General features: G+C 44.9%; 1 protein-coding gene across 3 annotated transcripts in view; it reads left to right on the top strand.

Annotated features, from left to right (window-relative positions):
• The window catches only part of slc16a5b (solute carrier family 16 member 5b), a 21,380-nt gene extending 4,486 nt beyond the window's left edge, over window positions 1–16,894 (top strand). For all 3 annotated transcript variants that reach the window (XM_029729106.1, XM_029729103.1, XM_029729104.1), the window contains exons 3-6: window positions 8,994–9,134; window positions 9,407–10,022; window positions 10,195–10,451; window positions 14,397–16,894. In XM_029729106.1, the coding sequence (XP_029584966.1) occupies window positions 8,994–9,134; window positions 9,407–10,022; window positions 10,195–10,451; window positions 14,397–14,659 (1,277 nt within the window). In that variant the 3' untranslated portion in view covers window positions 14,660–16,894. The remainder of the gene's footprint in view (window positions 1–8,993; window positions 9,135–9,406; window positions 10,023–10,194; window positions 10,452–14,396) is intronic.
• Window positions 16,895–17,926: the final 1,032 nt, after the last annotated feature.

Below are 17,926 nucleotides of genomic sequence, written 5' to 3'. Positions count from 1 at the left end.
CCTCCCTCCCTCTAATTCCTCCTCTTTCAATCACCCTGACCCTCCTTCCCTCTAATTCCTCCTCTTTCAATCACCCTGACCCTCCTTCCCTCTAATTCCTCCTCTTTCAATCACCCTGACCCTCCCTCCCTCTCTCTCATTCCTCCTCTTTCAATTACCCTGACCCTCCCTCCTTCTCATTCCTCCTCTTTCTATCACCCTGACCCTCCCTCCCTCTCATTCCTCCTCTTTCTATCACCCTGACCCTCCCTCCCTACTGTTCCTCCTCTTTCTATCAGCCTATCTCTCCCTCCCTCTCATTCCTCCTCTTTCAATCACCCTGACCCTCCCTCCCTCTCATTCCTCCTCTTTCAATCACCCTGACCCTCCCTCCCGTTCCTCCTCTTTCTATCAGCCTCTCTCCCTCCCTCTCATTCCTCCTCTTTCAATCACCCTGACCCCTCCCTCCCGTTCCTCCTCTTTCTATCAGCCTCTCTCCCTCCCTCTCATTCCTCCTCTTTCTATCACCCTGACCCTCCCTCCTTCTCATTCCTCCTCTTTCTATCACCCTGACCCTCCCTCCCTCTCATTCCTCCTCTTTCTATCACCCTGACCCTCCCTCCCTACTGTTCCTCCTCTTTCTATCAGCCTCTCTCCCTCCCTCTCATTCCTCCTCTTTCTATCACCCTGACTCTCCCTCCCTCTAATTCCTTCTCTTTCTATCACCCTGACCCTCCCTCCCTCCCGTTCCTCCTCTTTCTATCACCCTGACCCTCCCTCCCTACTGTTCCTCCTCTTTCTCTTCCTGCTGAGGAGGACTAAAGCCAAGAGGAACATTAAATGGTGATTCACTGAAGTAATATGATAGTGTAAATCTCCAGTTGACCCATCGATATTAGACCTCCAGTTGATCCATCGATATTAGACCTCCAGTTGATCCATCGATATTAAACCTCCAGTTGATCCATCGATATTAGACCTCCAGTTGATCCATCGATATTAAACCTCCAGTTGATCCATCGATATTAGACCTCCAGTTGATCCATCGATATTAAACCTCCAGTTGATCCATCGATATTAAACCTCCAGTTGATCCATCGATATTAAACCTCCAGTTGATCCATCGATATTAGACCGCCAGTTGATCCATCGATATTAGACCTCCAGTTGATCCATCGATATTAGACCGCCAGTTGATCCATCGATATTAAACCTCCAGTTGATCCATCGATATTAGACCGCCAGTTGATCCATCGATATTAGACCGCCTGTTGATCCATCGATATTAGACCGCCAGTTGATCCATCGATATTAGACCGCCAGTTGATCCATCGATATTAGACCTCCAGTTGATCCATCGATATTAGACCTCCAGTTGATCCATCGATATTAGACCTCCAGTTGATCCATCGATATTAGACCTCCAGTTGATCCATCGATATTAGACCTCCAGTTGATCCATCGATATTAGACCTCCAGTTGATCTATCGATATTAAACCTCCAGTTGATCCATCGATATTAGACCTCCAGTTGATCCATCGATATTAGACCGCCAGTTGATCCATCGATATTAGACCGCCTGTTGATCCATCGATATTAGACCGCCAGTTGATCCATCGATATTAGACCGCCTGTTGATCCATCGATATTAGACCGGCAGTTGATCCATCGATATTAGACCGCCAGTTGATCCATCGATATTAGAACTCCAGTTGATCCATCGATATTAGACCTCCAGTTGATCCATCGATATTAGACCTCCAGTTGATCCATCGATATTAGACCTCCAGTTGATCCATCGATATTAGACCTCCAGTTGATCCATCGATATTAGACCTCCAGTTTATCCAATGTCATGACTGTAAATTCTGAATTCATGTAATTATTGTTGCGTAATGTCAGCGTTCTTCATTTCTAGTTGTCAAAGGTTAAATATGTGTGTGGTCTGGTGTGGCTCAGTTGGTAGAGCATGGTGCTTGCAACGCCAGGGTTGTTGGTTTGATTCCCACGTGGAACCAGTATGGAAATGTATGCTCTCACCACTGTAAGTTGCTCTGGATAAGAGCGTCTGCTAAATGACTCAAATGTAAGTATGTGTTCTAGGCTAGCAGTGCTTTTAGTCATCAACTGATGAGAACCAGCATCATGTGTCATATTGGGAAAATGACTGTAGTGCTTGTGTGTCAAACTGGGGATTTTTTTCAGTTGGACCAAGATATTATGATATTCAAGGCTGCAATGATTTTCCAGTGGACAGGGTTGGTTTTAACCTAATTAATCTGGAGGAGACGGAGGGAGAGATGAAAGGGAGGGATGGTTGTAGCGACAGAGGGAGAGATGGAGTGTGGATGGAGGGAGAGATGGAAGGAGGGACAGGGGGAGAGACGGAGGGGGTATGGAGGGAGAAATAGATATTTTATTTTTTTTATTTTTTTATTTCACCTTTATTTAACCAGGTAGGCAAGTTCTCATTTACAATTGCGACCTGGCCAAGATAAAGCAAAGCAGTTCGACTCATACAACAACACAGAGTTACACATGGAGTAAAGCAAACATACAGTCAATAATACAGTAGAAAAATAAGTCTATATACAATGTGAGCAAATGAGGTGAGGTAAGGGAGGTAAAGGCAAAAAAGGCCATGGTGGCAAAGTAAATACAATATAGCAAGTAAAACACTGGAATGGTAGATTTGTAGTGGAAGAAAGTGCAACGTAGAAATCAAAATAATGGGGTGCAAAGGAACAAAATAAATAAAGAAATAAATACAGTAGGGGAAGGGGTAGTTGTTTGGGCTAAATTATAGATGGGCTATGTACAGGTGCAGTGAGCTGCTCTGACAGCTGGTGCTTAAAGCTAGTGAGGGAGATAAGTGTTTCCAGTTTCAGAGATTTTTGAAGTTCGTTCCAGTCATTGGCAGCAGAGAACTGGAAGGAGAGACGGCCAAAGGAGGAATTGGCTTTGGGGGTGACCAGAGAGATATACCTGCTGGAGCGCGTGTTACAGGTGGGTGCTGCTATGGTGACCAGTGAGCTGAGATAAGGGGGGACTTTACCTAGCAGGGTCTTGTAGATGACCTGGAGCCAGTGGGTTTGGCGACGATTATGAAGTGAAGGCCAGCCAACGAGAGCGTACAGGTCGCAGTGGTGGGTAGTATATGGGGCTTTGGTGACAAAACGGATGGCACTGTGATCGACTGCATCCAGATTATCGAGTAGGGTATTAGAGGCTATTTTGTAAATGACATCGCTAAAAGTAGTGATGGAAATTTCCCAATTCTTTACCTAGGCAGTTTTACATATTTTAAGAGGCCATTCTACACAATGGAGATTAAAAGTTGGGTTCACAGAAATTGAACAGTTCCCAAGTACAGTAAATTGACATGAGTGAAGGATGCTTTGTTGCGAAATAGGAAGCCAATTCTAGATTTAACTTTGGATTGGAGATGTTTGATGTGAGTCTGGAAGGACAGCTTACAGTCTAACCAGACACCTTGGTATTTGAGGTTGTCCACATATTCTAAGTAAGAACCGTCCAGAGTAGTGATGCTGGACGGGCGGGCAGGTACGGGCAGCGATCAGTTGAAGAGCATGCATTTAGTTTTACTAGTATTTAAGAGCAGTTGGAGGCCACGGAAGGAGAGTTGTATGGCATTGAAGCTCGTCTGGAGGGTTGTTAACACAGGGTCCAAAGAATGGCCAGAAGTATACAGAACGGTGTCGTCTGCGTAGAGGTGGATCAGAGACTCACCAGCAGCAAGAGCGACATCATGGATGTATACAGAGAAAAGAGTTGGCCCAAGAATTGAACCCTGTGGCACCACCATAGAGACTACCAGAGGCCCGGACAACAGGCCATCTGATTTGGCACATTGAACTCTATCAGAGAAGTAGTTGGTGAACCAGGCGAGGCAATCATTTGAGAAACCAAGGCTATTGAGTCTGCCGATGAGGATGTGGTGATTGACAGAGTCGAAAGCCTTGGGCAGGTCAATGAATACGGCAGCACAGTATTGTTTCTTATCGATGGCGGTTACGATATCGTTTAGGACCTTGAGCGTGGCTGAGGTGCACCCATGACCAGCTCTGAAACCAGATTGCATAACGGAGAAGGTGCGGTGCGATTCGAAATGGTCGGTAATCTGTTTGTTGACTTGGCTTTCGAAGACCTTAGAAAGGCAGGGTAGGATAGATATAGGTCTGTAGCAGTTTGGGTCAAGAGTGTCTACTTCTTTGAAGAGGGGGATGACAGCAGCTGCTTTCCAACCTTTTGGAATCTCAGACGACACGAAAGAGAGGTTGAACAGTCTAGTAATAGGGGTTGCAACAATTTCGGCAGATAATTTTAGAAAGAAAGGGTCCAGATTGTCTAGCCCGGCTGATTTGTTGGGGTCCAGATTTTGCAGCTCTTTCAGAACATCAGCTGACTGGATTTGGGAGAAGGAGAAATGAGAAAGGCTTGGGCGAGTAGCTGTGGGGGGTGCAGTGCTGTTGACCGCGGTAGGGGTAGCCAGGTGGAAAGCATGGCCAGCCGTAGAAAAATGCTTATTGAAATTCTCAATTATAGTGGATTTATTGGAGGTGACAGAGTTTCCTATCCTCAATGCAGTGGGCAGCTGGGAGGAGGTGTTCTTATTCTCCATGGACTTTACAGTGTCCCAGAACTTTTTTGAGTTTGTGTTGCAGGAAGCAAATTTCTGCTTGAAAAAGCTAGCCTTGGCTTTTCTAACTGCCTGTGTATATTGGTTTCTAACTTCCCTGAAAAGTTGCATATCACGGGGTTTGTTCGATGCTAATGCAGAACGCCACAGGATGTTTTTGTATTGGTTAAGGGCAGTCAGGCCTGGAGAGAACCAAGGGCTATATCTGTTCCTGGTTCTAAATTTCTTGAATGGGGCATGCTTATTTAAGATGGTGAGGAAGGCATTTAAAAAAAAATAACCAGGCATCCTCTACTGACGGGATGAGGTCAATATCCATCCAGGATATCCGGGCCAGGTCGATTAGAAAGGCTTGCTCGCTGAAGTGTTTCAGGGAGCGTTTGACAGAGATGAGTGGAGGTCGTTTGACCGCTGACCCATTACGGATGCAGGCAATGAGGCAGTGATCGCTGAGATCTTGGTTGAAAACAGCAGAGGTGTATTTAGAGGGCAAATTGGTTAGGATGGTATCTATGAGGGTGCCCGTGTTTAAGGCTTTGAGGTGGTACCTGGTAGGTTCATTGATAATTTGTGTGAGATTGAGGGCATCAAGCTTAGATTGTAGGATGACTGGGGTGTTAAGCATGTCCCAGTTTAGGTCACCTAGCAGCACGAGCTTTGAAGATAGATGGGAGGCAATCAGTTCACATATGGTGTCCAGAGCACAGCTGGGGGCAGAGGGTGGTCTATAGCAGGCGGCAATGGTGAGAGACTTGTTTTTAGAGAGATGGATTTTTAAAAGCAGAAATTCAAATTGTTTGGGTACAGACCTGGATAGTAGGACAGAACTCTGCAGGCTATCTCTGCAGTAGATTGCAACACCGCCCCCTTTGGCCATTCTATCTTGTCTGAATATGTTGTAGTTAGGGATGAAGATTTCAGAGTTTTTGGTGGACTTCCTAAGCCAGGATTCAGACACGGCTAGGACATCAGGGTTGGCAGAGTGTGCTAAAGCAGTGAATAAAACAAACTTAGGGAGAAGGCTTCTAATGTTAACATGCAAGAAACCAAGGCTTTTACAGTTACAGAAGTCATCAAAAGAGAGCGCCTGGGGAATAGGAGTGGAGCTAGGCACTGCAGGGCCTGGATTCACCTCTACATCACCAGAGGAACAGAGGAGTAGGATAAGGGTACGGCTAAAAGCTATGGGAATTGGTCGTCTATGACGCCCAGAATAGAGAGTAAAAGGAGCAGGTTTCTGGGGATGATAAAATAGCTTCAAGGTATAATGTACAGACGAAGGTATGGTAGGATGTGAATACAGTGGAGGTAAACCTAGGCATTGAGTGATGATGAGAGAGATATTGTCTCAAGAAACATCATTGAAACCAGAAGATGTCATAGCATGTGTGGGTGGTGGAACTGAAAGGTTGGATAAGGTATAATGAGCAGGGCTAAAGGATCTACAGTGAAATAAGCCAATAAACACTAACCAGAACAGCAATGGACAAGGCATATTGACATTATGGAGAGGCATGCTTAGCCGAGTGATCATAAGGGTCCCGTGGGATCCAGACAGCTAGCCGGGCCATAGGTAGCAAGCTGGTGGAAAATGGAGGGAGCTCTGTTTTTAGCCACCTCGTGCGTTTCCGTCTGTAGATTAGTGGGGTTCCATGTGGTGGGGGGACCAGTCCAATTGGCAAAATAGTTATAGTTATAGTGGCCCAAGAAAATTGTCCGATAGACCTATTCAGATAGCAGCCGATAAGACAGCTAACGATTAGCGGGCCGCAGATGGGTGTTCAGGTTACGTCGCGACGGAGGGGCCAGTTGGATAACTCCCTCGGGCAGATAACGTTGGTAGTCCAGTCGTGAAGGCCCGATGGGGCTCTGCATCGGCATTAAAACGGGTCCGGATAGGTGATAGTAGCCCAGGAGTGGCTGATGATACTCTTCAGCTGGCTAGCTCCGGAATAATTGATGTTAGCTCCGGGACCGACGTTAGCCAATAGTCACTCGGGTAGCAGCTAGCTAGCTGCAAGATCCAGGTGTAAATGTCCAGAGCCTGCGGTAGAAATCCGGGGATATGGAGAGAAAATAGGTCCGGTATGCTCTGGTCTGAGTCACGCTGTATAAAACTGCCGATAGCTTTTCGAGCTAAGGGATAGCTGATGACCGCCAACCGTGGCTAGCTGAACTCCAACGTTAGCCACTTTTTTTTTTAATTGGTGAGGCAGGTTGCAGGAGAGTGTTTTGAGGTTGAGTTTTTAGAGAAAAATATATAAAAAGATATGCGAAGAAAATATGTAAATATATATATATATATATATACACATGGGACACGACAAGACGAAGGACAAAGACGTCTGACAGCTACGCCATCTTGGATTATAAGTAAGATGGAGGATGGATTGAAGGATAGTTTCAGAAATAGCCTCGGAAGTCCCAGGGCCAAAGCATATGTCAGAACACTGTTCATGTGGGAGGCAACCCGTCTGCCTAGGGAGACTAAGAAAGAGCTGGAGGGAGGGAGGGAGGGATAGGGTTCACCCAGGACTAAGGAACATTCTTAGAGACCAGACTAGACCACATGACTGGAGCAGACATTATCATGACAGAGACCAGACTGGACCACATGACTGGAGCAGACATTATCATGACAGAGACCAGACTGGACCACAAGACTGGAGCAGACATTATCATGACAGAGACCAGACTAGACCACATGACTGGAGCAGACATTATCATGACAGAGACCAGACTGGACCACAAGACTGGAGCAGACATTATCATGACAGAGACCAGACTGGACCACAAGACTGGAGCAGACATTATCATGACATAGACCAGACTAGACCACATGACTGGAGCAGACATTATCATGACAGAGACCAGACTGGACCACAAGACTGGAGCAGACATTATCATGACAGAGACCAGACTGGACCACATGACTGGAGCAGACATTATCATGACAGAGACCAGACTGGACCACATGACTGGAGCAGACATTATCATGACAGAGACCAGACTGGACCACATGACTGGAGCAGACATTATCATGACAGAGACCAGACTGGACCACAAGACTGGAGCAGACATTATCATGACAGAGACCAGACTGGACCACAAGACTGGAGCAGACATTATCATGACAGAGACCAAACTAGACCACAAGACTGGAGCAGACATTATCATGACAGAGACCAGACTGGACCACAAGACTGGAGCAGACATTATCATGACAGAGACCAGACTAGACCACATGACTGGAGCAGACATTATCATGACAGAGACCAGACTAGACCACATGACTGGAGCAGACATTATCATGACACAAGAGCACAGATGAGACGGCACAAAGAATGGACTCATTATTCCCACATCAAAGACAGTACCAAGAGTTCTCAGTTCTCAGTACTCTGAATCTCATGTTCGTTTGAATCAATTAGCCTGATAGGTACTCCTGTAAGCTTTGGTCTGTCTTGGAGAGTTGGATTGAAGAGCTGGAAGATGGTCATTCAGATCATGTGTTTCTGATCACATTATTGTAAGAGCCTGTACACATAGCCACCTATCACAGTCTGGGTAACCTCGTGACCTTTTCCCAGGCTAATTGTGGTTAGCACATATACATAAGCCTGTAACACCAACTAACAAGTCTGGCCGACTGGGGAGTGAACTGATTTGTAGTTTTTTAGTTTGAAGCTTTGGTCCACCAGACGTTCCCAGCATTGGGAGGAAGTGTCTGCTGAACGACGTTACAGAGTGGGTTTCAGCAGCTGTGTTTTAGTGGAAATAAACAGCGTCCTGTCCTCTTTTTGCAGACTATTGTTCCATGTTCAGTGATAATGCAATGATGATGCTAATTAGGGTGATCTGATATGCTAATAAGTCCATTGTATGTTTTTGGTGTGTGTGTGTGTGTGTGTATTTTGATTGAACATTGTTTCCTGTCTCTCCAGGTGTGTGGTGTGTGTGTGTAGTGTGGTGTGTGTATGTGTGTGTATTGTGATTGAACATTGTTTTCCTGTCTCTCCAGGTGTGTGTGGTGTGGTGTGTGTGTGTATATGTGTGTGTGTGTGTGTGTGTGTGTGTATTGTGATTGGACATTGTTTTCCTGTCTCTCCAGGTGTGTGTGGTGTGGTGTGTGTGTGTGTGTATTGTGATTGGACATTGTTTTCCTGTCTCTCCAGGTGTGTGTGGTGTGGTGTGTGTGTGTATGTGTGTGTGTGTGTGTGTGTGTGTGTGTGTGTGTGTGTGTGTGTGTGTGTGTGTGTATTGTGATTGGACATTGTTTTCCTGTCTCTCCAGGTGTGTGTGGTGTGGTGTGTGTGTGTATTGTGATTGGACATTGTTTTCCTGTCTCTCCAGGTCCACTATGCAGCGTGCTCGTGGAACGCTTTGGTTGCCGGGTAACGGTGATGGTGGGAGGGGTTCTGAGTGGACTAGGCATGGTGGTCAGCGCCCTGGCCAGAACCATCACAGAACTCTACATCACCAGCATCATCGCAGGTCAGAGGGCGCGCGCGCACGCGCACACACACACACACACACACACACACACACACACACACACACACACACACACACACACACACACACACACACACACACACACACACACACACACACACACACACACACACTATAAACCCCCCAATATAAGACGTCTCTCCTTCTTTCTATGGGGCATTATGTGTCATCCTCATCAGTTCCTCTGTCCTCCTCTGTCCTCCTCTGTCCTCCTCTGTCCTCCTCTGTCCTCCTCTGTCCTCCACATACAGGGTTGGGGTTCTGCCTGTCCTTCCAGCCCTCTGTGACCATGATGGGCCACTACTTTTTGAGGCGGCGGGCGTTTGCCAATGCCCTGTCGTCCACTGGCACGGCCCTGGGCCTCAGCACCTTACCCCTGCTGGCCAACTTCCTGCTGGGCCAGTTTGGCTGGAGAGGCAGCTTCCTGGTCCTGGGAGGGCTGCTGTTGAACTGCTGCGTGTGTGGGGCTGTCATGAGGCCCCTGGGGGCTAAACACAGTGGAGCCCAGAGGACACTCACTAACAAGGCTGCCCAGGGGCTCAGCAAGCAACCAATCAAAGGTCCTCTACAACAGGAGAAGGAGGGACTTAAGGCAAGACTTAGGACAGCGCTCAGTGACCTTGTCGTGTTCCTACGGAGACACATGGCCTTTGACCTGTTGGTCAGTAACCCTCGTTACCGTGCCTATGCCCTGGGAGTGACATGGATGATGTTGGGGTTTGTAGTTCCCCTGGTCTACCTGGTGCCCTATGCTACAGCCAATGGTATGGAACAGGACCGAGCCGCGCTACTGATGGCCATACTGGGCCTAGTTAACATTGCTGTGAGACCCGTGGCGGCTGTCTTCTTCGGCCTGCCGCGCTTCAGGTACTGTAGCCTGGATGTTAGAGGTTAGGAGTGGGTCAGCAACTGGACCGGAGGGTTGCTGGTTCGAATCCCAAGCAAGAAAACATTTCATAAAAAATGATGTGATATGAAAATGGATAATAAATTGGTCTTCCATTCCTTCTCCTCCTCCTCCTCTTCCTCCTCCTCTCAGGGGCAGTGGCTGTTTTGTGTATGTGTTTGCGGTAGCCCTCCTGGTCAACGGGCTGAGTAACAGTATCTGTGGTGCGGCTGCCACCTTCCCCGTGCTCCTGATCTACGTGGTCATCTTTGGTCTGTCCATGTCTGTGATTGGCTCTCTGCTCTTCACGGTGCTGATGGAAACGGTGGAGATGAGCCGGTTCCCCTCTGCCCTGGGTCTCATCAGTATGTTAGAGAGTGGAACACTGCTGATTGGACCGCCGCTAGCAGGTACTGTGTGTATAGCGCCTGTCACGATTGTACTACTATACATTTTTCCATGGGACAAAGATAAACATTTTCAGTTTTACAGCTAATTTTATTTTTACATGGCTTATGACATGTTCATATGCTATCTGGGGAGTAGGGGGGAGGGGCACGCCACTGTGGAGGCTATAGGGGGGTGTGGTACGCCACTGTGGGGGCTATAGGGGGGTGTGGTACGCCACTGTGGGGGCTATAGCGGGGTGTGGTACACTACTGTGGGGGCTATAGGGGGGTGGTACGCCACTGTGGGGGCTATAGGGGGGTGTGGTACCCCACCGTGGAGGCTATATGGTGGGGTGGTACACCAGTGGTCAGAATTTCCCCATTACAATATGTTTCAAATCAAATCCAATTCTATTTATCTAAATGCACCGAATACAACAGGTGTAGACCTTACAGTGAAATGCTTACTTACAAGCCCTTAACCAACAATGCAGTTTTTAAGAAAAATAAGTGTTAAGTAAAAACTAGATAAGTAAAAAATCTAACTAATAAAGTGTTTGGTACAGTATGGTCATCTAGTCTATGGCATCTGTTCAAATCCTATGTGTGGATTCTTTGTCTGTGGTACAGAATCAATGACTTCCCCTACTGCATGTTATCTACAGTCTAGTTGTATCATTGTTGGTCAGTAGGTGGTCAGCATAACAACAGGTGGTGGTTTGGTGGACACAGTGACTCATATAGACCTACATGTTAAGGTTCTTGTCAAGTTATGCCCAGGATAAACCTGTTATGTTATGTGAGGACTGGGGAGTAGAGGTCGACCGATTAATTGGAATGGCCGATTAATTAGAGCCGACTTCAAGTTTTCATAACAATCGGTAATCGGTATTTTTGGGCACCGATTTGACGATAAAAAAAAAAAAAATGTTATGTTTTTTTTTTTTTTTAAACCTTTATTTAACTAGGCAAGTCAGTTAAGAACACATTCTTATTTTCAATGACGCCTAGGAACGGTGGGTTAACTGCCTTGATCAGGGGCAGAACGACAGATTTGAACTTGTCAGCTTGGGGATGCAACCTTACGTTAACTAGCCCAACGCTCTAACCACCTGCTTTACGTTGCCAAGGTAAGTTGCTAGCTAGCATTAAACTTATCTTATAAAAAAACAATCAATCAATCATAAACACTAGTTAACTACACATGGTTGATGATATTACTAGTTTATCTAGCCTGTCCTGCTTTGCATATAATCGATGTGGTGCGCATTCGCGAAAAAGGACTGTCTTTGCTCCGACGTGTACCTAACCATAAACATCAATGTCTTTCTTAAAATCAATACACAAGTATATATTTTTAAACCTGCATATTTAGTTAATATTGCCTGCTAACATGAATTTCTTTTAACTAGGGAAAATGTGTCACTTCTCTTGCAAACAGAGTCAGGGTATATGCAGCAGTTTGGGCCGCCTGGCTTGTTGCGAACTGTGAAGACTATTTCTTCCTAACAAAGACAGCAGACTTCGCCAAACGGGGATGATTTAACAAAAGCGCATTTGCGAAAAAAAGCACAATCGTTGCACGACTGTACCTAACCATAAACATCAATGCCTTTCTTATAAATCAATACACAGAAGTATATATTTTTAAACCTGCATATTTAGCTAAAAGAAATCCAGGTTAGCAGGCAATATTAACCAGGTGAAATTGTGACAGTTCTCTTGCGTTCGTTGCACGCAGAATCAAGGTATACAGAATCTGGCTCGTTGCGAACTAATTTGCCAGAATTTTACGGAACTATGAAATAACATTGTAGGTTGTGCGATGTAACAGGAATATTTAGACTTATGGATGCCACCCTTTAGATAAAATACAGAACGGTTCCGTATTTCACTGAAAGAATAATGTTTTCGAGATGATAGTTTCCGGATTTGACCATATTAATGACCTAAGGTTTATTATATTATAGTTAAGTCTATGATTTGATATTTGATAGAGCAGTCTGACTGAGCGGTGGTAGGCAGCAGCAGGCTCGTAATAGTCAAAGATATATGGTTTAGAGAGAAATAGTCGACGCGTCATAATTCCTGTAATAACTTGCGGCTGAACTTGAAAGGGGTTCCTTCGTTATTTTACCGTTCATGTCTTCCATAGAGAATGTCTTGATCTACTTCAAATAAGGTCTGTGTTTTGTGCTTAAACCGCCTCGGCGTTTTGATACCCGTGTAAATCTCACTAGGTAACGTTTGTCAACATATTTTCATAAATCCACTCTACACAAAAAATGATCTTCGCTTATATTGATCAGAGTTATATCCTATGGATATCTACACAGTTATAAAATTGGCAAGGTGGTGTAAGCCTAAACCAAACACAGACCTTATTTTAAGTTAATCTAAAAATATCCTATGGAATAAATGAAGGAACCGCTTTTCAGATTTTGCTAGAAGGTGTCATGGGAATTGTGACTCGCACTTTGGTAGTCAATTCTTACCGTGCCCATTATTAAAATAGGATTTCCTGCATATAGAAATTACAGTTTTTGTTTTCAGCATTCATCACAGGTAACTTAAACTCTATTTTTATTATTCAAACAGTTGAGAGTATTTGTCTCCTAAGCAGACTCTTCAGTATCGTTGTCATTTCAGAGCTGTGTGTGTGTGTGTGTGTGTGTGTGTGTGTGTGTGTGTGTGTGTGTGTGTGTGTGTTTGTGTGTGTGTGTGTGTGTGTGTATATATATACATATTAAAAAAGCATAATAATAATCGGCCGATTAATCGGTAGCGCGGTTTTTGACCCTCCAATAATCGGTATCGGTGTTGAAAATCATAATCGGTCGACCTCTACTGGGGAGGCTATGAGTTATGCCCAGTATAAACCTGTTATGTTATGTGAGGACTGGGGAGGCTATGAGTTATGCCCAGAATAAACATGTTATGTTATGTGAGGACTGGGGAGGGTATGAGTTATGCCCAGTATAAACCTGTTATGTTATGTGAGGACTGGGGAGGGTATGAGTTATGCCCAGGATAAACATGTTATATGAGGACTGGGGAGGGTATGAGTTATGCCCAGGATAAACCTGTTATGTTATGTGAGGACTGGGGAGGGTATGAGTTATGCCCAGGATAAACCTGTTATGTTATGTGAGGACTGGGGAGGGTATGAGTTATGCCCAGTATAAACATGTTATGTTATGTGAGGACTGAGGAGGCTATGAGTTATGCCCAGTATAAACATGTTATGTTATGTGAGGACTGAGGAGGCTATGAGTTATGCCTAGTATAAACATGTTATGTGAGGACTGGGGAGGCTATGAGTTATGCCCAGTATAAACCTGTTATGTGAGGACTGGGGAGGCTATGAGTTATGCCCAGTATAAACCTGTTATATGAGGACTGGGGAAGTTATGAGTTTTGTCACACAGGGAAATGGAATGTTCTTTCCACTGGATTCCCATGTCTAGCTGGGGATGTGAATGGGTCATGTGCCCTGGTTTCCACAATGTGTGTGTGTGTGTGTGTTTGAATATGCTAGAGAGAGAGAATTTATGCATGCGAGCATGTACTTGCGTGTGTGTTCAGGGCAGAGGGCGTGGCCTAGTGTACCGCTGCTGAACTCCTAAGGTGGTCTCTGGTTTCCAGCGCCATGGCAACTCTAATGTCAACGCCTGGTAGTAGCCGACTAGCCCTGTGCTCAGTGGGTCCTGGCAGAGCTGTACTGAACTAGGATCCAGTTCAGAGGAATGTGTTATTAGGACACACACTGACACGCTTAAATATAGCTGTTCTTTCACTGTTATAGCACCACATGTGGTTGTTGATACAAGCCTTCTAGGAAATGCTTATGAGCTGTTTTGTGTGGTTATGAACGTGTTATGACATGGTAATGTCGGTACCCTTCAAATTAAGTGTTACCCAAGTCTTTTCTAATGCTGTGCCTGTTGCCATGTCCCTCTCTTCCAGGAATGTTGGTGGACAATACAGGACACTACTCTTATGTGTTCTATGCCTGCAGTGGGACTGTCTCCTCCTCTGGCCTCTTCCTCATTGGAGCGTTCTACTATCTGGACAGACAGAAGAAGAGGGAAGAGAAGAAGAGAGCAGGTCCTCCTGCTGCGTACCAACAGAAACCTGCCATCAGCCTAGTCCCTGACTGCCAGTACAGCCATGTTCCTTCTACACAGGGAGGGAGAGCAGCGGACACTGTTCGTGTCACCAACGTGTGACGTACTAATATGCACGTGTGTAACCCAGTAAGACAAACTGTCTAGCTGCCTGCCATAGAATTACATCTAGAATCAGAATGAAGTAAGGAGGTAGCCTTCCACGAGCCTTGGCCTGTAGGAGCTGCAGCATATCACAGGAACTGCTCACTGTGTAACGCCTCACTATGATGAATCAATGAAGGATAGGATCTCTGTGGTGCCTGCTGTCTGCTGCCTTCAGAGGGAAGAACTGGGAGGTTACACATACACTACTGTTATCATCACTGTGATTCTATGTGTGTACGTACGTACCCAGGCATTCACAACACAGAGTTTGCACACAGATTTAGTCTGGATTTGGAAGACACACTCTGTCACATGCTCTCTCTCTCTCTCTCTCTCTGTCTCTCTCTCTCTCTCTCTCTGTCTCTCTCTCTCTCAACAGTATACACTATTATCTTTATTTCAATAAATATATTCTGTTTCATCACAGACACATGAGGCTGAATGACACAACATCCCTGTTTCATTCAGACCCTGAATGACAGTGCTGTAAAAGCTGACCAAGCAGTCTAGTAGACACTACAGTAGGACTGTCTGACATACGGCCCACTAGTAGACACTACAGTAGAACGGTCTAATATATGGCCCACTAGTAGACGCTACAGTAGAACTGTATAACATACGGCCCACTAGTAGACGCTACAGTAGAACTGTATAACATACGGCCCACTAGTAGACACTACAGTAGAACGGTCTAATATATGGCCCACTAGTAGACGCTACAGTAGAACTGTCTGACATACGGCCCACTAGTAGACGCTACAGTAGAACTGTATAACATACGGCCCACTAGTAGACACTACAGTAGAACGGTCTAATATATGGCCCACTAGTAGACGCTACAGTAGAACTGTATAACATACGGCCCACTAGTAGACGCTACAGTAGAACTGTATAACATACGGCCCACTAGTAGACGCTACAGTAGAACTGTATAACATACGGCCTATGACATATGGCCCACTAGTAGACGCTACAGTAGAACTGTATAACATACGGCCCACTAGTAGACACTACAGTAGGACTGTCTGACATACGGCCCACTAGTAGACGCTACAGTAGAACTGTATAACATACGGCCCACTAGTAGACGCTACAGTAGAACTGTATAACATACGGCCCACTAGTAGACGCTACAGTAGAACTGTATAACATACGGCCCACTAGTAGACGCTACAGTAGAACTGTATAACATACGGCCCACTAGTAGACGCTACAGTAGAACTGTATAACATACGGCCCACTAGTAGACGCTACAGTAGAACTGTATAACATACGGCCCACTAGTAGACGCTACAGTAGAACTGTCTAACATACGGCCCACTAGTAGACGCTACAGTAGGACTGTCTGACATACGGCCCACTAGTAGACACAAATAAATATTTGAATTTGTTAAATCTTTTGACTAACAACGATCTCAATCGATATTTTAAATGATTAAAACCAAATCATAACTATTTAGAAATGATAATGGACCTAAATATAGTCTCTTCACTCTAATCTAGCTAGCTAACAGTCATCATACTGAAAGCTACATTTATAGTCTCGTCAATCTGTCCAGCAATAACAGTCATCATAATGAAAGCTACATTTATAGTCTCTTCACTCTGTCCAGTTAGCTAACAGTCATCATAATGAAAGCTACATTTATAGTCTGTTCACTCTGTCCAGCAATAACAGTTATCAAAATGATAGCTAGACAGCCAAGGAGCATCAAAAATTTGAAAACCAATGGATAGACATTTTGCAAATTTTAGCAAATTTTGACGCCAAGACAGTATATACACATTTTAAGTGCGGCACTCCGGACCTTGGTGAAGACTGAATGCGGCCCGCAGGGCAAAGTGAGTTGGACCACCCTGTGCTAGAGCAGTGTTACTCATGAATTGCGGCAATTGTACTGCCAATAACATGGGGGACCTAACTTTTTAGTGCTTTAACTCTTTGGCTTTAGGAGGAGATTATGGTTGTTTGTACACTGTCACCGTGACAACACTGAGTATGGCTATGAATGTATTCCTGCACCTTTTTGAATATCCTCTGTGACTTCTTAGATGCCTTGATATAACTGAGAATGAAACAATAGCCTTATGTATGAAAGGATATACAAATATTTTGTATTTTAGTCAACTTATTTCTGAAGATTTAATATTGAATGTTTACAGAATATTAAACATTTTCTATAAAAGTAAGTTGATTTGTGTTCATGTGTCAGTCTTGTTTTATTATCACTGTATAATAATCTGAATTTGAGGACGGATCGGATTGAATAGGTCTTCAACTTTAATACAACAGTTCTTGTTAATACAGCTCTTATGTCATTCACTTCCTGCTACTGTCTCGTTTCCTTCCACTCACCGTTATCGCCACCTTGTGGAATGTGTGATGTACAGTTGTTTTAATAATCATCATGACAGCCAAATGACAGTTTGGAAAAATTACCCATGAAGCCTATTTGTCAAATTTGGTGTACTTTTTAAGATATTGTCCAGACTCTGCCACACACTTTATAAGACGTGCCTCCATTAGCGTGTCCTGTCACTCACAACCTATATTCTTGTCATGTCTTATCTGAGTCTTTTTTAACCTGACCAGTTTTTCTACTTTTATTTTTATTTTCTGGTAAACACATAAGACTGTGTCCAGTGAAAGCCCTGATCAGTCAAATATCTGATCAGTTACCTGATCAACTACCTGACCAATTAACTGATCAATTATCTGAAAGTTACCTGATAAATGATCAATTACCTGATATATTATCTGACCAATTACTTGGTCAATTATCTGATAAATTACCAGATCAGTTACCTGATCAATTGTCATCTTTGGCCTTTCAGTGTGAGGCTCCTATGATGGTTGGTGAAGTATGTTGGTAACTTGAGGTTTGAAAGCAAATAGACTAATTCAACTTCATTTTTCACAGTTTCCTTCCCCCAACCTGGGCCAAACAGTGAAAGCCCTGACCACTCAATCATGTTGTCAAGTATCTTCTTCAGTCTTCGATGACGGGCTACCATGAAGGGACCTGTTCAGTCTTCGGTGACGGGCTACCATGAAGGGCCCTGTTCAGTCTTCGGTGAGGGGCTACCATGAAGGGACCTGTTCAGTCTTCGGTGACAGGCTACCATGAAGGGCCCTGTTCAGTCTTCGGTGACGGGCTACCATGAAGGGACCTGTTCAGTCTTCGGTGACGGGCTACCATGAAGGGCCCTGTTCAGTCTTCG

The sequence above is a fragment of the Salmo trutta genome, chromosome 32, assembly GCF_901001165.1.
Source record: "Salmo trutta chromosome 32, fSalTru1.1, whole genome shotgun sequence".
NCBI lineage: Eukaryota > Metazoa > Chordata > Actinopteri > Salmoniformes > Salmonidae > Salmo > Salmo trutta.
The sequence above is the reverse complement of the archived record's forward strand: the minus strand, read 5'-3'. Positions and strand labels throughout refer to the sequence as shown.